Source organism: Macrobrachium nipponense, chromosome 9, assembly GCF_015104395.2.
Source record: "Macrobrachium nipponense isolate FS-2020 chromosome 9, ASM1510439v2, whole genome shotgun sequence".
Lineage (NCBI taxonomy): Eukaryota > Metazoa > Arthropoda > Malacostraca > Decapoda > Palaemonidae > Macrobrachium > Macrobrachium nipponense.
The window spans coordinates 77,893,190-77,913,882 of NC_061110.1; the positions used below are offsets into that span (position 1 = coordinate 77,893,190).

Below are 20,693 nucleotides of genomic sequence, written 5' to 3' on the forward strand. Positions count from 1 at the left end.
TACTCTGGTTAAGGAAATGTCTTATAAAAATACTAATTTATTGATAAGATAACTAAAAGTGGCGTATGGTTGCCATAGAGTTCACAAATCTAAGGGCGTAACAAAATTCCAACGTTTGAAACTGTATCTTCGGTTTATTTTCAAGGAAGGGTGAGCTTGAACCGATTGGAATGGGGTCGTTCGGCGGTATTTATTGTCCTGGTTGCTCTGTCTGGTGAGAGCTGAGTTTTCATTGGCTGAACAGAGGATTAAGTCCCTGAGTTGAGCCGTCTTCCAGAGGTGGATGCTCACTCTGATCTTAGCGTGCGGACGCTGGAGACTGAGGGGATTAGTATTGGGAAGGTCATTGCCGGTAGACTGGAGCACCACCTGATTGGTCTGTTCAGTGAGCTCTGGGGTGCTGGCGGGCGGCGCCCTACGCACCACCATCAGGAGGAGTGAAGTCTCTTGAGTGGTGTTGAGGTTGGGTTTCTCCTTCCCGATGTGTAGGGCCTTCAAGAGCCGGAGGCGACGGTGGTCTGCCGCCTTATTGATAATTCCAATATTAGGAATTATGTCGATTCGGGTTATCCTGGTATTGTGAGCGTTTCTTGAGTCTGCCGCCTTATCGATAATTCCAATATTAGGACTTATGTCCATTCTGGTGGTTATCCTGGTATTGTGAGTGTTTCTTGAATGATTATGGATGGCGCCTTCCTGAGCGTGGCAGGATATCCTCTTGGAAAATTGCATAGTTGTCATGCCAATGTAGGCGCCGGGACATTCCCGGACAGGGCATATTTATTGGTAGACAACGTTAGTTTTTTTGAGAGGGTCCTGCACCATGGGGGCTGGATTGTTTTTCATAATCAGGCTACTGGTTACAAAGGGCTCACTCGTCCTCTTTGTATTTCTTGAAAATGAACCGAAGATACGGTTTGAAACGTTGGAATTCCGTTACGCCCTTAGATTTGTGAACTCTACGGCGACCATACGCCACTTTTAGTTGTCTTATCTACAAATTAGTATTTTTATAAGACATTTCCTTAACCAGAGTATGAACATTGGCCACCTATTAGCAAATATCAGCCCTAATGAGAAGAGAATAATAAGAAGAATTGAAAAGACCATATATAAAATCAATTCCACTGATGCTGCCATCCTCTTTAACAAAATACTAATGATAATAATGTTTATAAGAATTTCTTACTTATGCCAGCGTTCAGTGAGATGATAGAGAGGAGAGGAGAGGGAAGATTGGGTCTGCTTTCCTTAGCAGCTAGGCTGGGATGATTATTCACCCGTTTCTTTTACTTCCACTTGATTTACCCAAATCACTTCTTTTTGTTACAGTAATAACCTATCTACGTAGTGACAATTGCTTTTTATGATTTTTTGCCACTGCAAACGTAACTCGGCTCCATAATGAACCCACTGGTGCCACGTTCATTCTGTGTGCCTTTGATTGTTTGTTTAAATGACTTCCTTATGAAAAGTTATGTAATCTGTCTTTCCTTTTCTTGCATTCTTTATTACTTATTTGTTTGCAAAATCTGCTATTTGATTTGTTGTGGTATAATTAATTTCTTTTGTGCACTTAAGATGCAAGTGCAAACATGTCAACATTCATACACATTTATTATTCTCTCTCTCTCTCTCTCTCTCTCTCTCTCTCTCTCTCTCTCTCTCTCTCTCTCTCTCTCTCTCTCTCTCTCTCTCTCTCTCACAGACACAGTTGGACACACACACACTAACAATTCCTTTGATTATCCTTGTAAAATATGAATAAAATTGATTTTATCAATCTTTGCCTGCTGTGACCATTTTGGTTTCCTCAGAGGGTTCCTGTCTCTCCTCCCTCCATCCCCCAGCTAGCCTTGCGCCATTTTCACCCAACAGTTTGTGAATTGTACACGGAAATAAAATTTTTTGAAAATTTTATTTCATATAACACTATTTGTTCATGAAACTTACCTGGCAGATATATATATAGCTGTATTTTCTGAAGTCCGACAGAAATTCAAAAACTTCCGGCACACACAGTGGTCGGCCAGGTGGTTAGTACCCATTCCCGCCGCTGGGAGGCGGGGTATCAGGAACCAGTCCCATTTTCTATTCATAATTTTTCTGTCGCCGGTGCTGGAAACACCTGTTTTCAGTACCTCCGTCTTAGGATTTTGAAACTTCATGGCCGCTAAATATCCTAATTGTCTTTTGATTTATTGACTTGGATTTGTGGCTAGGCATACGCTATCTTAAATTGTTTTGAATATGATTCATTTTTGTATATCTGAATCTAGTTAGGCTAGTTTCAGAGGGTGTTGTCTGCTAAGATAGGGTGTGGCTACCGAAAGCTTCGGTAGTTCCGCACTCGATATTGCACGAGGGCTATGTGTCTTGCTTCTTTGTTGAGATTTGTCATGTAAGGAGTGTGAGACTTTGTCTAATTCCATAAGGAAGACGTGTGGTTCATGTGTATGCAATTAATCAGTAAACAAAGTCAGGTAGGCTGACCTTCCTGTAGACTATTTTGCCTAACCCTGTAGTATGGCCTACGGGCTATAAATATGTCTCGTGAGGTAATGCCCTTTACGTATAGATTCCATCTGTATCTTGGAATCTAAGGTGCTCGCTCTCCTATCATTGTGGTGAAAAGTGCTACTTCTGTAGTTTGTTACTCCTAACCCTGTAATGTTGCCTTCGGGCCCTAAACAGTTTCTGTAGAGGGTATTGACCTTTCTCTGATACTCTATCGATTCGTAACTTAGAATCGAAAGTGCTGGCTTTGGAGAGCAAAAGTGAAGTGGCTAAGTGCAGTGACAGTGCCCCTTGTGGTAGTGGAGGGTGCGTCAGATCGGCACCTTTATTTCGCCTCTAGACCGGGACCTCTGCTTGAATCCCAGGAACAGGGAGAGAGCATGTCGAAAGCCGAAGGAGGGTTACGAGGAACTCCCACCGATCTGAGTGCCTTCGGCAGACCTGAAGTTACTCCCAGGCTGCCAAAGTGCGTGCACGAATCCTGAAGGATTGCTTCTCGTCCTCCGAAGCGTCCTCCCTGCGCAGGGTTTGGAGCTTTCGGAAGGACTCGCGCCCTCTAAATAGAAGCTTTATAGAAGAGGACGTTTCACGTCCTCTCTCTCTCTCTCGTCATGCGTTGCAGTGAGAAGTAAGAAGGCGAACGTCGCCTGAACTCGTGTACGTCTTTCCACCGAGAAAAGGGAAAGCAAGTCATATTAGCAGGACGCTTTTGAGCGCGGACGTCCTAGCTTTGTTGCTGTGAGAATAAGAAGGCGTCCCTCGCCCCGCGTATTCTCACACGATCAACCCTTCACCTGAGGGACTGCTTCGTGCAAGGTCGGTTTTCTATCCGAAGATGTCTAATGGCTCGTTCCCTGAAGGACGGAGTTTCCGCTGGCATTGACGCCTGTCAGGAGCGTGACACTTTCTGCACGTTTTTTTTTTTTGACGCTCGGCTTGGACGGGACGTTCGGATGGACGCCAGGCTGCGCGCGCGGGTGCACGCCAAGCGCGCACCAGTAGACGCCGAGGCCGAGCGCACGCCAGTTGATACCGAGCGCGAGCGGCGCGCCAAGAGTGCTCGCTGCTCGCCAGTGGACGCCGAGCGGGCGCGCCGAGAGTGCTCGCTGCTCGCCAATGGACGCCGAGCGTGCTCGCTGCTAGTCAGTGGACGCCGAGCGCGCGGACCCAGGTGTGCTCTGGCTGGAACGTTTCTGTTGAAGTCTTCAAAGCTGATTTGGGCCTAAAGATTTTTTACCTAACTTGCGGTGATCCCTTCTACATCGCCTGCGAAGAATGTGAAGTAAGCAGTGCTTTCGGAGGAAGCTTAAAGGGAAAAGGCAACTTCGTTTTCGAAACCCAGCAAGACCAAGGGTTTCGTGATTTATAAGAGGTCTTTGTCAGTAATATTGCTTTTCGTAAAGTCCAGGATTGGATGGAGTTATGGAAAGCTCAAGGAAAGATCTCTTTTGCTCTACCGCAGTCAAGACTTTGCGGTAAGGCAGCTATGGGTTATGTAAAAGCTCGACGTCCTGCACGTCAGGACTCTCGGCAACGTTCAGTAGGATTCTTGCAAAGGCACTCATCAAAGGATGAAAGCTCAAGAAAGACACTTCCTTTGCCTAACCTGCCAATAAATTTTTTGATACGGGAGTAGGAAGCTGGTTGGAGAGTTTCTTCCTCTTCCCAGGATAATTTTGCAAGCTTTTTAGCCCATCTGAAAGGGCTTTTTCAGATGATAGATTTTGTTATGTTCCTAGTCGGGACTTACGCTGCCGAATTGAACATCGTCGTTCTACCTGTCGTAAGCCGTCTCTTAACAGGATTCTTGCCCCTTCCTCGTTTGAGACGGGAATCGAAAATAAAATGCTCGACTTCCTGGATTACGTTTTGTCAATTCAGTGAATTTCCCCCATTGACAATATTCTATCGTTTTGTCAAGTAAGTGGGTATCCCCTCATTGACAAATTATCTCTTTGTCCCGTAAATGGGTTAGTTTCTCATTGACAAACTTCTCATTAACTTTATATTGCGTAAGCGGATAAGCTCTTATTGACAAGATTCGGAAGAGCTCTCATTCATCATTCGCAGACTCGTACAAGAAATTGACTTGTAGACTACGTCAATGAACGCTTATGTCCAATAACATAAGAAGCTTGAGCTGTCCGCTTCAATTCTCTTGAGTTTTGTTTATGAAACTTGCCTGTCAGATATGTATGTAGCTGTATTTCCGAATTCAGCTATGGTATATATGTCTGCCAGGTAAGTATAAAAAAAAAAAAAAACTTTATTGCAATATAATATCATATTTTGCCTTGCGTTATTTTACTACTGGTTGGCTCAAGTCATATACGCTTGCTGTAGTTACCTCTTCGGATGGCAACCGAGAGGTCTATTGTCTATTAATTTAAGGGACATTTAATCGTACTCCCTGCAGCCTTCCAGGAGTTTCCGATTTATCTTTTACCGTTGTATGGTAGTGTTATGACGACACAACGCATCTATATATTTAGCGTTTTCTGTTTCGCTTAAATATACCAGCTTGAGAGTCTCTTTATGCTAAAAATTACGACCTATTTCTTCGTAGAATAGGGTAGCTGGCAACCCACCAGGCATAAAGTTAAGAGACGACGATCGTAGCTGCTGCTGTCACTGTCCTCTCCGCCAGTCCAAACGAGGCAGTACCAGTCTCGTTCGCTGTCATGCGCTGTAGGTTACGTCTCTCTCTCCTGCGGGATTGACTGACTAACCGTATCTCTGTGCTGGCAGTTACGTCTCTCTCTCTCCTGCGGATTGACTGACTAACTGTATCTCTGCCCTACAATCACGGACTTTAGCCTTAATTGAGGGGATTTCTTACTGAATGAATAAAAACATGCATTCGTTTTGCCTTACTATGTTCTCAGAGATATCTCTTACTCCTTTCGGTGCTCGTTACCGCACGGTATAGGACTACGAGTCTACCGCAACATTTCACTATTATATGCTCTCCTGCTTAGGCAAAGCGCAGCCTTTTTAGGGAAGTAAACATACTGTGTGAGGAATGGATGAGCTTGCTGGGACCATTTCCTTCCTAAAGAAGTTTGTTTCCCTGAATAGACTGCAATTCAGACCTCTACAGTTTTTTCCTACCGGGAAACTGAAATTTTATTAAAGATCTAGGAATGATTCTGAACATCTCTCGTGCGTTAAGTATCACTTGAGGTGATAGAAAGAAGGTGCCGGACATCTGGAGAGGGTTTCAGATGTCCTGGATCATAATCTGAAAGAAGTGGAAGCAATTCTGTCGTCCCTCCAGTCCTGGAAACGAGTTTTTGGAACCAGTGGTCCATATCCAACTCTGATCTTCCACAGCTCTCATATCTTAGGAAGTATCTTCTCTCGGTCCCTGTTCGGGTTTACGAGAAAGAGCCTATTATAACAACAGACGTAGAATGTAACGATCCTCTAGAGGTTCGTTACAGGATTGCAAAAGTCCGTACGAACTCTCGATCGACGGCAGCAACTACTGACTTCCGAGTGGAATCTTTCTTTAGAAGTATGTTGAGAGTTATGGAGACTTTAGGGACGTCCTTTCATACATCTCTTCGCTATGATATTGAACAGGGATGGATGTTTAGTCTCTCTTTTCCCCTTTTCAAACGCTTAGGAAATGTAATAAGATGATTTATACCATCACAGGGAGCGACAATGACGCTAATCGCCCCATGTTGGCCTTCAAGATCCTAGATTCACAGAGGTCACGTCCTTCCAAGGACCTTTCCGAGAGAGTCGGTCTACTTTATCATGAAAGGTACCTATAACCTCTCCGCTCTGAGTCTGACTACGTTCAGACTATCGAGATGTGTGACAGCATAAGATTGCCGTCTTCCCTTTTCCGTTCGAAGAATGGGATAAGCTGGCAGTCACAACTATTAAAGAATACGCAAATATGTTGTTTGACGGCCTTTGGGCTCAGAGATTTGCTTCTGTCAAACAACAAAAGCCCTTCACGATCTTTGAGTTCTGTGGAATCTCGAAACTCGCTCACCATCTACTTTTTGTCTCACCGTGTTTTCTCGGAGTCAGACACTAGTGCGAGATCAGGAGACACATAGTAGCCCTGAGTTTCTTGTTGACGAAGTCGGTTGCGTTTACACACCCCCGATGATCGTTTAACATGAGACCAGGTTGGACTGTCAGGCATTCGTCCTTCGGGACTGAATCGCCTTTTTGCTCCTCGCTCCTTTCTCCTGGCACCAGAAGCTTTAGTCAGGAGTGGCTCAGGAGTTGATTCGCTAACGACGTTGGTTGCGTTCATACCCCAAGGTTTTGCTAGCTTGAATCGCCCAGGCAGTCCAGACACTCATCCTTCAGCGAAGAATAGTGCCTTATGGTCTTCAGGGTACAGCCTTGCTGTCCTTGATGCGTCTGACTGGTCAACTGGTCGGTCACCTGACTTTAGTACAGACTGACTGACTGTGCATGTCCAGATCGAAGCTTTCAATATGGAACTTAGACATAGTCTGAAGTTCTTGATGTCAAAGCATTCGAACATCTCCTACCTGTTTAACTTCTTGCACGTGATCAGGAAGGCCCTTTTCTAACCACCCTAGATACGACAAAGAGGGTTAGTGAGGTTTTCAGCCATCGTCAGAAGTTTTGGCATTAGAGAACACAAGGCGGTGCGTTCTCTAAGCCTTCCGTTGTGGCCTAAGAATGGAAACCCGTCTTGTTCTTGGGCCAGGAGCTTGGAATCAAGGATAGCACAAGTTATTGGGCAGGAGCCAGAGAGAGTCCTGTGCCCTGTCAGGTCTCTCAAGTTTTATCTACATAAAACTCAAGAAAGTCGAAGTCGTACGGACAATCTGCAGTGTTCCGAAAAGACCAGACTTGCCCATATCGAAGAACACACCCTGGCTTTATTGTTAAGGAGTTCTTTCAAAAAAGCTCCTTCATTGTTGGCACAAAAGATTTGAAATCTTTTGATTTGAATGCTCACGAGGTGAGGGCGCGGCCTCGGAAGCATTTCAACAGAGCATGGCACTCAGCAACATCCTGAGTACCATGTTTTAGCGAAGCAACTCTGTGTTCAATTCACACTCCCTGCGAGATGTGAAGATGGCATATGAGATCTGCTGCTCGCTAGGGCCATACGTGTCTGCAGACACAATCTTGGGGGCAAGTAGTACCACTCATCCTATCCTGTAGAAAATGGTTAGGAAGAGCTCTTAATTTAGTAGTTGAGTCGCCGACAACGGTGACTTCTTAACTCTTAAGCCTTAGTTAACACACCTTAACTTTGGCTAGGTTGGTCAGGTGGTGATATATATTTTTATATATATATTTATTTTACTTCTTAGCCCTCATGGTATGGTCAATATGGTCTAGTCACGTCGTGGTCTCGCCCCTGTTGACAGATCATCTGGAGTGCACCAGCTATATAGTCTCTACCTCGCTGGCAACTCTAGTAGCACAAGCAGACTTACGTGGCAATAACCACGAAGCCAGCAATGCTAACAGGTGGAACCAAGATGTAAATCATCTGCATGCATTTGTTTCCCAAAATCCTTCTATTCTGTCCCTTCCCACCTCCAACGGTGGGATTCAGCTATATATATTATCTGACAGGTAAGTTTCATGAACAAAAATCGATAATTGTTATGATACAATAAAGTTTGTTCATACTTACCTGGCAGATATATATAATTAAGTACCCACCCACCTCCCCTCAGGGGACAGTGGAAATAAAAATTATGAATAGAAAATGGGACTGGTTCCTGATACCCGCCTCCCAGCGGCGGGAATGGGTACTAACCACCTGGCCGACCACTGTGTGTGCCGGAAGTTTTTGAATTTCTGTCGGACTTCAGAAAATACAGCTATATATATATCTGCCAGGTAAGTATGAACAAACTTTATTGTATCATAACAATATCATTTTTATTAACATATTTTATACTTTACACTCTTAATTTAACTTTGGAACACATTAATGATAAAAAAAATGAGAAAAGGGGGACTTTTTGGGTTGACTGGAACAAATTATCCTGATTCCCTTTACTTGTTATGGAGATATTTGTTTCATATTTCGAAAAAATCATATTTTGAACAGCCTTCTGGAAAGGATTGAATTCGAAGTCTGAGGTACTGCTGGTCTTTGAAAAATTTTCATGTTTAAAAGTTTTGGTTTGTTAACTAGGAAAACTACAGAATGCTTTTAAAACTTGTTAGTATTTCTCTTAAGGAGTCTGCAGCAGTGAGAATTAAAAATATGAATTTTTTTGTCAATTTCAGTAGGGTATCAGTATGACGGAAGCTATCAAACATGGTGGACAGCGTGTCTGCTGAGGCTAGAAGAAAGGAGTTGTTGGATGAATCCCTTGGTTGTGTCTATCCAGAAGATGTTGTTGGCATCAAACAACGTTATAAAGACACTTCACTTGTCTTATTTAAGGTGAGGAATTCATTATGAAGTAACATTTTGATTTAGGTAATTGTCATTTGTAATATCATTACTATTATATTTCAAATGTAAAGAACTTCATGCTGATCTTTGGGGTCTTTTTCTTTTGATACATAGGTAAATATTTTAATTCGCTTTTTAAAAACATGTTATGATTTTAATTTATGTTAACTGTGTTCATGCGAGTTAAAATCCTCAATTGTTCCCATATGAATGCAAACCTTTGCCTTTTATGTAGGAGTATTCTTCAGGATGAGCTTGAATTTTCTTCAGGATAAGCTTAAATTAGTTGTTGAAACCTAGTAATAAGGTATTTAACTGGTGGTTATGGAGGGTGAGTTGGAGAATACGCTCACTCACCTACTGTTGCCAGGCACTTATTGATCACTTTACTGTGGTGAAATGGAGTCATTAATGGGTTCCCAGAGTTACAGTTTTATTTAAGTAACTTACCAAGTAATTACTTAGCTAACAATTGGCCTCACACATCATCCTAAATTTTAAAAATTTGCACACAAATGACTGTTGCAATGCTGGGGTGACAGGTCTCGTCCACCACAATGCGAGCTTGCGAACAACAGAAGCCAATGGTGTCATTCTTCTTCATGCAGCGCACCCAAGAACACGTCGTCTTGCTCCTGAATTCGTGTTCGCCGTTTTTTCTATTGCTTGCTGAAGTCGGTGATGTACCTTCTTTAGTTATGTTTTTGTCTGTTGCCTTCAGCTTGGTTGCATTAACTTCTTTAGTTTTTTTCTTGTTTTAGCTTTAGAAGACGTATTATTAGTATGTATGTCTGATTCTAGTGCTTCCAGTCTTCGCTATTGTAGCGAAGGCTGCAAGGCTAGATTGACCAAGCTGTATGATGCACACATTATGTGCTGCAATTGTAGAGGACAGGTATGTTCGAGAGATCTTACTTGTGATGGATGTAAGGAGTGGGTTGAAAGTAGTTGGAAGTTTTTGGAATCTCACATAAGTATGTTAGAAAAGAACAGGATCAGGAAGGTAGCCACTAGAGCCAAAAGTAGGGCTTCTGTCAGTGGGGAGTCTTACCCTAGGCCTAAGGCAGACGCCAGTCTGGCTCTTCCTTCTACTCTTGATAACAATCCTTCGCCTATCCTCAGCCCTCCTTCTCTCCCTCCTCCTACTCCAGTGCTCAGCTCCCTTGCTTCCAAACCTGTTGCCGTTGCCAGTCTAGAGTCTAGGATTAATTCATAAGTTCGACAAGAAGTTCAGCCTAGCAGTAAGTTCTGTTTTGGAGTTGGGACTGTCTCTTAGAGTCCTCATGGACAAAGTGGAGAAAGTGTATGTATAGTGAATAAGTGCCAAGTGAAGTGTCAGTGAAGGAGATGGATGCTGGTCCCATCAGCTCTCCTAGACAAAGGTCACTGTCCCGCATATTCTTTAGATCAACAGGAGCAAGTCCTACCCTCTCCCTAACAAGGGTAGAGAGGGCCTGACAATAAATCAAACCTATTATAGGTTTATTGTCACCAACTCTTAGTTTTGTATACGAGACTTACCCAGTAATTGTATAGCTATAGTGTTGGAAGCTCTAGATCATATTTTATTATAAAAATATATTTAACCCAACCTTTTTCAGATTGATGTTGCATACACACACTTTCATTTGTAAAGGTCCAGAAGTCTGACAGTTGAGCACATTTATGTTTAACATGTCAGAGGCAGGGACTCCTTCCTTTGCTCTACACAACTAGAAAGGAGGTGCAGGTGTGGAGAACTACCAGTCAGTTCAGAAGCTTACTCAGATTCCTCTCACCAAGGAAGGAAGTCTTCCTCATGTAAAGACTGATGGTTTTTGTATTGTGTAGGAACAAGTGACAGATTTTAAAAGTAATTTGTATTTTTCCTAACTAAACAAACCTGAGGTCTTTTCATTTACGGCCCACCTCTTGTCACCCCTCATTCTGATACCTGGGCCAAAAGGCAAAGTGAATGCTTACCGTTCTGGTGGTGAGGTCTCCCACCCAACGGATGGTAGTTAACTATCTATCTACAGTGTTCCCCCCATATTCGAGGGGGATGTGTACCAGACACCCCTGCGAGTAGCTAGAACCACCACTAAAAATGCTTATAATTGCCTATCTTGAAAGTTCAGATACCAAATGTGTACCTTAAATAACATCCTACTTCAATTTTACCTTAAATTACTAACATATTACTGTATTAATCATTGAGGTTATAATATTAATATCGTTTCAAAGTCATCTTAAACATTTTGCCATTAAAAATATATACTTACAACCAATAACAGAGAGAGAGAGAGAGAGGAGAGAGAGATAGAGACGAGAGAGAGAGAGAGAGAGAGAGAGAGAGAGAGAGAGAGAAACCCCAATACGTATATCAAACTGTCATTTACTCCCCCGCCCTTCATCCTCCAAGTGGATAAAAGACTGGGAATCGCTATTTTTTATTAATTTTATTAATATTTGAAAATTAGTTATAAGGTAAATAATTTGTTTATACTATAAAACAAATAAACATATGTAAGTGAGAGAGAGAGAGAGAGAGAGAGAGAGAGAGAGAGAGAGAGAGAGAGAGAGAGAGAGAGAGAGAGAGAGAGAGAAATTTTATTGTTATTGTTTAATCTCATTAATCTTAATATTATTTGAAAGCTAGTACTGTATATTATTTTACCATAAAATGTAGTAACGCCCTTAAAGATATACTGTATACATGCACTTCCAGCCCAAACAGAGGGCTAGAGTTACCTCTATGACATATTTATCTTGTGTGGAGAGAGAGAGAGAGAGAAGAAGAGAGAGTGTAGAGAGAGAGAGAGAGAGAGAGAGAGAGAGAGAGAGAGAGAGAGAGAGAGTTAGTTATCATTATTTAAAAGAGTGATATGGATAGATTATTGTTTCTTGAAATACTATCACATGAATTTTGAATTTCATTAATATATTAATATTATTATTGTTATTATGTGAAAATATTAATAAACATATACACATGTACCATAGAAAATCTCTCATCTCAGTAAGAGAGAGAGAGAGAGAGAGAGAGAGAGAGAGAGAGAGAGAGAGAGAGAGAGAGAGAAATGAAATGAACTTGTGTGGGAAACACTTTCCTGCTCCTTTCACATTACTTCATATATTTGACAGTTGTTGGACCCCAGCCACCGTCAGCTTGGCTACTTGTAGTTCAAAGATAAGATGCGGGTAGAATGGATTTTCTTTCATTCATAAATAATTTTTTTATTTATAAACTAAAGTCTTACTAATTCACTTTTAGTATTTTCTTTAATGAATTGATATTATTGCTGTTTACATTAATATTGATATTTGAAAATTAGTAAATCATTTTTTATCATACAAAAAACATACATCTCTGTAAGAGAGAGAGAGAGAGGAGAGAGAGAGAGAGAGAGAGAGAGAGAGAGAGAGAGAGAGAGAGAGAGAGTTATCCTTATTTGAAAGAGCAAAATGGTAAGATTATTGTAGTATTTCTTTAAAATACTATCACATATGATTTTTGTGATTACAATTATTATTATTATTATTATTATTATTATTATTATTATTATTATTATTATTATTATTTGAAAATATTAATAAACATATTACGTATACATACAAGTACTATAAAAATCTCTCATCTCAGTAAAGAAAAGAGAAAGATGAGAGAGAGAGAGAGAGAGAGATGAGAGAGATGAGAGAGGAGAGAGATGAGAGAGAGAGAGAAACACTCCCTCCCCTCCAGTCACATTACTTTATATATTTGACAGCTGTTGGACCTCAGCCACCCCAGATTGGTACCGGGAGTTCAAAAGGGAGTTGCGTGAAGACGGATTTCCTTCATTCTTACATAATATTTTAATTTATAAACTAAAATCTTAATAATTCACTATAGTATTTTCTTTAATGAATTGATTGATCTTTACATTAATATTAATATTTGAAAATTAGTAAATCATTTATTTATCATGCAAAAAAATATACATCTCTGTAAGAGAGAGAGAATTATTATTGCTATTATGTGACATCTTTTAATCTTATTAAACTTACGAATACAGTATTGATCAATATTAATATTTTAAAATTAGTAAATCATTTTTGTACCATAAAAATATATTTAGTCATGAAAATAACATCAAAATACAATAATTAGTGATTATTTATTGTCGGAAAACCACGAATAGGTAAATTTCCCACAAATAGTGTGTAGCTATGGTCCAGAGAGAAATCCGCGAATCCCTGAGTCCTCAAATACAGGAAGGCCCACTGTACCTTATTTAAGAGTTGAATATACATCTTCCAGCTATGCTGAAGCAAATTTCTTATGTAAAAATGTAAGGTTTGTATAGCTAGGAAAAATACAAATTACTTTTAAAATGTGTCATATTTTATAACTTTGAGTGTGTCAGCCAGATATAGTCTGTCTTTTCTTCAGGAACAGTTGAGTCAACACCAAGCTGATAATCGAAGTTTTCTCTCATTTGGGACAAGGAGGTCATCAGCAGTTAGTGAGTATGGAAACACTCCAATTATTGTAAGGAAATCCCGTAGTGCCAATGGAGAACTTTCAAAGGTAGGTGAACAGTGGCCCTCTTTAAGGGGTAAGTCATCTCTCAGTAATTACACACTACATGAAGGTAAAGAGCTTGGAGATGAAGATGGGGAAGAAGAAGAAGAAGAAGAAGAAGAAGAAGAAGAGGAGGAAACAGAGACTGAAGAAGAGGTGGAGTTCAGGACTAAGTCAGATGAAGATGTAAAGGTGCATGCTGGACTTGATGAAAAAAGAAAGATTGTTGTTGTTGATGGACAAGCTGTATGTAGCAAGTTAGGTAATGATCAGATTGTTAAAGATGTTGATGCAGTTCTTGAAAATAATGAAAGTGGAGTCAAAGAAAACAGGAAGAGTTTCAGCCATTATGATCTTCAGCAAAGACCTAGAGACTACATTGATGAAGAGGTAAAAGATGGAGACATTGAAGATGCCATCGATAAAGATGATGATGATGATGACAAAGATGCAGTTAGTATGCGAACAGTCCTAGAGGTTGAGGGAGTTGATCATAAGATAGTTTTAGTAAGACCAACATCTAACAAAAATGAGACTTCGGATGTGGATGTCAATCAGAGCAAAAGAACTTCAGCTGTCAAGGTCAGTCAGATGGTTTCTGCTGAGATTTCTCAGAAAGATGTTAGGGGTAAGTCTGAAAAAATTCCACATGAATCTCAGGGGGAAGCTGTCACTGTAACCTCAGTTCCATCAAAGTCTGATCAAAATGCAGTGCATAATGAATGTGTTGAGGAGATATCCTCTGTAAATAATGTTTCTAGTGATAGATCCTCAACTAATGTCAATTTGAAGAGTTTGAATCACCAGTCTTCCAATGATTGGAGTAAAGTAGAGCTTAGAATTATAGAACCATCAGATTTGTGTGTCCCTGGTAATGTGGATGGAAAAAGCATTAGTGCTACAATTGCAGGCAGTAGTAGTCTTGCATCAACTTTGTTAAGGGGTGAAGGTGCACGATGATGATGATGATGATGATGATGTTGTTTATATTGATGAATATTCTCCATCACCGAGGCAGCGTCAGAACCAAAAGGAAAATGGTTTAAATTCAGGCAAGGAAAAAAATGTAAATTCAAGCAAAGATGAATCGCAGTCTCATAGTCCTGATGTGCCTCTGCCCACTCCACCGAAACGTCATGCAAAGCAGTCCTCCTCAGAACCTTCATCTGACTTGTCGCTAAGATCTCTGGAAAGTAAAAAGGTTGATAAAAATGAAACTGGAGAAGAATTAGACAAGTCAGTTGAAGGAGAAGATGAAAATGGATTACTGGCTTTACCTGTTAGGAGTCCTACTCCCCCAAAAAGAAGTCCAAGGCGTTCTCCAAGAACTCCAAAAAGCAAAGAAAAAAATCATCATGAAAGACACTCATCCTTAGATCTGCCCAAAAACTTCAGCAGTCAATCTTCAGTATCAAAATCAGCCTCAGTATCAGCTTCTCCCGCAGCTAGAAGCAAAGAGTCGAGTAAAATATTTAATATTTCTATAAAGAAAGAGAGAAGTAGAAGCGTCTCATCATTGAGTTCCAAGAAAAACAAGGAGAGGGAAAAAGTTGCTCGATCAGAAAGTGAAGATCCTGGTGCATATAATGCTACTGCCACATTGGACTTCGGTGATGATGCGAAATGTGACACTCCTTCTGGCAAAAGAGTAGGAATCCGTAGTATGGTAATAGATGGAACTATCAAAAGAAACTTCATTGTCATTCACCCATCAGATGAGTCGGAAACAATAGGATTAGCTCCTTTATCATCATTTAGTAATGGTAGTAAAACTTCTCTCAGGACTTCAAAAGCTCTATCCACCGTAAAGTCTCATATTACAGGAATACCAAGTGGTAAAGTGGAATCTGTGAATAAAGCACTACCAAAACATACCATGAAAGGAAGCATTGTAAATACTCCTACTAAGGACAAAGTGAGAGACCGTGAATCACTCCACACAGAACCAGACTTGGAAACTACAAAATTAAAGAAAAGTAGCAGAGCCAAGAAACAAACAGAGAGTCACTTACATGCAAGTACTGTCAGTCTTTCCAGTACTGTTTCACACATTAATTCCAAGGTTGTCATAGAATCATCAGAGGGAATGTCAGAAGTGGATTGTGATTTGGTAAATATATCTACTCAAGGGATACCTACTAGCTCAACCAAAACTACTTCAAGGCTGTGTGTTATTATGTAAAAAGTGAATCCAAGGTAATCCATATTTAGTCTGTTAAATTGTTTGCTTGGTAATTGCAGTTAATGTTGCATTATTTGCTAAGTATACAAAGTTGATAAGAGAAGTGTTGCCATAAACTGGAAGTAGACTGTAGATATTTCTTTTAGTGTCAAAGGATCCCACTCATTTGATTAAGAAAGCAGTAATCATATAAATGTCATGCCTTGACTGTGTAATGTACCCACGATCGAATTTCGCTGTACCAAGTCCATTACGGATCATACAAATTAAAAATGATGTAATTTGGTAAATGGAAAGGCTGGTTTCATCTGTTTTTTGCAGCTCTGTATTTTATGTTGAATTTTATTTTTGAAAAACAATTATTGTATGTGTTGCATTTTGCTCTTTTACAAGAGCAAAATGTTTTTTTCTTAGGATCTAATTTTAGTGCAGCTATGTCAGAGGAAAAAATGGGTTAACTTGACTTTGTTTGGTTTCAAGAGCAAAATGTTTTGTTCTTTGGATCTAATTTTAGTGCAGCTATCTCAAAGGAAAAAGTGTAGCACTCAGAGTATTTTTGTACCTCTCCTTACTAGAAACATAGGACTGAAGGTTATTGTAATTGTTGTTAGTTCTCTCTAAATGTGCAGGTTTTGTTTATACTTGCAGTAAATATTGGTAATAGGCATTATTTCAGTATTATTTAATTAATATACTGTAAATATGCAAATGTTTAAGAAAACTTTGCAATGTATGGACTCAGGACATCCTTTTTTTAATATTGTTCACCACAGTACTGTATGTAAATTTAACATGCAGTGGTAGTTCAGACCTTGTGTTTGCAAAACCTGAAATGCAGTATTCTTTTTAACTGATTAACCCTGTTAGGTAGGCAGTTGTAATTTTTGCTCTCTGTGGAAAACTGTTAATTGTTCCAGTATTTGCTCTTGTTTTATCATTAATTAGAATCATATGCTATTTGGCCAGTACTACAATGGACTTGAATTTTATGTTCAAGAGGTCACATTAGTCTGTTTCAAAGGTGTTTCTTCAAGATAAACAGATATGTAGTAGCAAATACATCATAATTTGAAAGGGCACTGAATATTGTGCCTTAAAACAACTTTTTTAACAGATTGTTTTTTCTTATTAGCCATTTACATGAAAAAAAGAATCAAACATTTTTACCCATTAAAAAGTACTTTTAATTTATTTCCTTTGATAATTTATTTCAAGGTCTTGGTACATTTCAGTAATTTAATACAGAGTGCATAAGTGTGATACAGAAAACAAGCCAAATTTTAGTTATAGGTCATTTTCAAATTTTGTTTGTGTTATGTAAGCTGGCCTTTTCATACTAACACACTAATGAATATTTCAATATAAATATGATAGTATGTGGTCTGGTTAAACTACTTAATAATATAGTTTCACATACTTGAATCGTTCTGACTTGATAAATATAATTTCACATACAGTTAAATTTTTCTAAAATTATTATATCTAGTCTCGTTGACACATATCACTTTTTTTATTATGTGTGTATAATTTTGATGTTTGATCTTATTTCTCTAATTTGTAAATTGTCCAAGGATCTGATATATAGTTTTGGCAGTTGTAGAGTTTTAAGTTTTGCATGTTCTAAGTAGGCTTTTCAGGACATAACTAGAATAGCTGAGCATATTTTCCTTGATGAAGAAAATTGGCTTAAGAAGAATTTGATTGTGTTTACAGTACTTGACAGAATTTATTATTAACTAGTTGTTCCAGAGTCCCAGTCTACATAAGTACAATCATTTCACCGAAGTATTGTGTGCTAAAGACTATACATATAAGATTTGTATGATCCAAGGGCATTTTTGTGTCATGTTTCATTGCCGTGGTTATGTGTATGCAATTGTTGGAATCACAGTGGAGGTAAACTGTAGCCTTTCAACTTTTTGAGCTTTGTAAAAGTTGTTTGAAGGCCTGGAAATAAATTTATTTACACAATTGCCAGTATTTTTGTTTAAGAAAAATGTACAGTATATGTGTAAAAGGCAGTTGAAGACTTGCCAAAGATTTTTTATAAAATTATTTTGTTTACAGAAAAGTACTGTAGTTCTGTATGTTTGAACAATTATAGATTATATGAGGCTTCCTTGAAAGCTCTAAAGATAGTGAAAGTCCTCATATGAAGCAGTTTTTACTTTTACAGGTAAATTGTCCATGTAGGGAAAATGTAACAGGTAAATTGTCCATGTAGGGAAAATGTAACTTGAAGCTCTGCTGATTTATGTCAAAACAAAGTAATGATAATTTTTTTACAATTATTGATCCGTAGAACTACTTGTAACATGACATTAAGTACAGTGTAGTACTTGTGTCAGTTGATTGTGTTGTTTTGTTATTGTGAAAAAGTTTGGATTGATATTTGTATCCATTTCATAGTGGTCTTTTTAGGTATTTTGAATTTTTTATCATTGTTATTTCACCCATATTGATTTGTATATTTGAAGGATAAATCTGTATATGTATTGATTTTTAAACATTAAGATTTGTTTTATTGCATTACATAATTTGTCTTTTCATATAGCTTTGTACAGATTTCTGACGTCCTAACAGAAATAATGAAATTTATGTCAAACCTTTTCCTGTTAGGTCTTTGTAGGATGTTATTAATTGTTCTTCCGTTGGTGTCAATGGTACAAACATTTGACTTCCCATTATTGAAGTGTCCAATATTTGTAAATTAAACCAGAATGAATGATAAGGCACATAGCTTTATAGCATTATAGAATAGGGAGGAAAAGAGAATCAAGGATTAATAGTAAATATATAAAGGGCTGTGTTACACTTTTTCATTGTTAAAAGTTATTATTGGAGTTTTTTTTATGGAAATTTTTGTAATCATACTGTATTTGTATATTTTGTGTAGATATGCGAGATGGCTGTAATTTTTTTTCTTTCTTGGTGCAGCTAGATTAGCTTTATATATCTTATATCAGTTCATCTTGGGTAAAAACTTATCCCCTCCCCCACTTTTTATTTCTTTTTTTCTTTTCTTTTTTAGCTGATTTTGTCGAGTACTACAACGTAAAATTTTCAGCCTGTATGAATATTTCTAGTACTGTTCGTTATAGCTTAGGTAGTTTGCTTTGACTTTCCCATGTATGGTTAGTATTAGATTTTCTTTCATGCAGAAAATTATGGCCTTGTTTATGTATGCAAATCACCAGTATTGATTTATTATTTATATTTTAGTTTAATATGTTGCACAGGAAGTTGATATTTCAAGAGGTAATCTAATGTGTTTTTGGTATTTTAGATTAACTTTCAGAATATGGTTGTGTTCATTTAAAGTAATATTTGGGCATGTTTTTGTAATAACCCTGCTTTAGGGGTAAGAGGTATACGTAGTACATATGCCCTTCATTTTATTCAGTATTACAGGTTTCATAATAAGAATGTCTCATTCACCAAGACAAAAAGATACTTTGTATATTATGTTCATGTTCAGTATTAAATGAATAACATTTGTCTGTTAAACCTTATTTGTTGGTCCCAATTTTTTTATTTTTTACATACTAGTTGATTGTATTTTTTATATACTAGTTGGTTTATTTGTATATGGCTTTAAGTTGATTTTTGTACATACATAAACCTTAAGGTGAATTTAGTTACATAACTTGCATTAAGGTAGATTCATTAGAAGCTTTATTTATCATTATGGTAGTTTTGTCTCATACATTCTTAATTTGCAGGACCCCAGCTTATCAGTCAATATGGCTAAGACAGAATCACTGGTAGATTAAATAGTTTGGAGGTTATATTTTTTTATAGAACTGACTTGTACACCAATAGGAAAGTCATGGAGGGCCATGCCCTAAAGTGATGGGTCTCAACTCTCAAGTTTTTCTTGGATTTATTCAAGTTTAACTCTTCTAGTTAGAGTGATAATAATTGATACTGTTTATCTGCTGGGCAGTATAACAAGAGTGTAATGTTAATAGCAATTATTTAAAGCCTTGTGCAGCAGTTGGTTTAAATCACGTATTTCAAACATCTAACTCACCTGGTAGTTATATATATAGCTTACGTCCCTGACGTCACGGCAGAATTTCAAAACTCGCGGCAATCGCCGATTGGGTAGTCAGGTGCACCACCTGTGCGCCCTCTACCAGGTACGTAGCACCATACCAACTATTCCGCAGATCTTCCCTGCCGCCGCTACGGTGACATCGTTGGAACTTCGCTCGTTATAGCCCGTGTCTTTTGCAGTATTATTTGGTGAAGTACACTTTGGCTTTGGCTTTCGCTTGATTGGATTTTGATTTCGTTTCGATATTGTTGGTTTGACCTTTGCTTGTTTTTGATCTCTCTTTTTGATTTCTCATCATGTCTGATTCTGCTTCAAGTTTGAGAATGTGTGTGAAAGGTTGCAAGACTAGACTTGCTAAATCCTCTTTAGATCCTCATTCTATTTGTAGTAAATGCAGAGGAAAAGTTTGTGAGATAGGTGATAGATGTGATGAATGTGTGGGCTTGCCTGAGACTGAATGGATTGAATATTACCGCACCGCTATGTGCGTAAATTAGAGAAGGATAGGATAAGGAGAGCGAAGAAGACCTTGTCTCGCTCCTCCATAGACAGTCAAGGAATAGATAGTTCTCTATCCCTCGATAATCCTATTGATCCTCCTCCTGTTGTATCATTACCAAATCCAGTTTCAGAAACAGGTAAAAGTCCATCATTACAGGACATGATGACGGCCATTCAAGCCTTGGTCAACGGGTAGAATCCCTGGCACAAGACAGGGATAAATTATGGTCTAATATGAGAGATATTAAAGTGAATAGTGAAATTAGTGCAAGTGCAGTGGAGGGTGCGGCCGCTCGGACTTGTCGTGCTCCTAGTCCTAGACCTCTTCCAAGCTCACCAACCCCTGTGAGAAGGAAAGTCGACCGACGAAGGGAGGCGAGAGGTTTTAGCTCCCGAGCGGTCGTCCCCTCGAGCGTACCTGTAGACGATCCCCAGGACGCTCACCCTCGCTATAGGAAAAAAG

At 38.9% G+C, this 20,693-nt stretch overlaps 1 protein-coding gene across 1 annotated transcript; it reads left to right on the plus strand.

The window, feature by feature from the left end:
- Window positions 1-8,776: 8,776 nt before the first annotated feature.
- Window positions 8,777-18,182, plus strand: LOC135218336 (FK506-binding protein 5-like). Its single transcript, XM_064254564.1, is given in 3 exon segments — window positions 8,777-8,932; window positions 13,356-14,430; window positions 14,432-18,182. Coding segments are annotated over 3 exon segments (2,442 nt in total). The 5' UTR covers window positions 8,777-8,803; the 3' UTR covers window positions 15,670-18,182.
- Window positions 18,183-20,693: the final 2,511 nt, after the last annotated feature.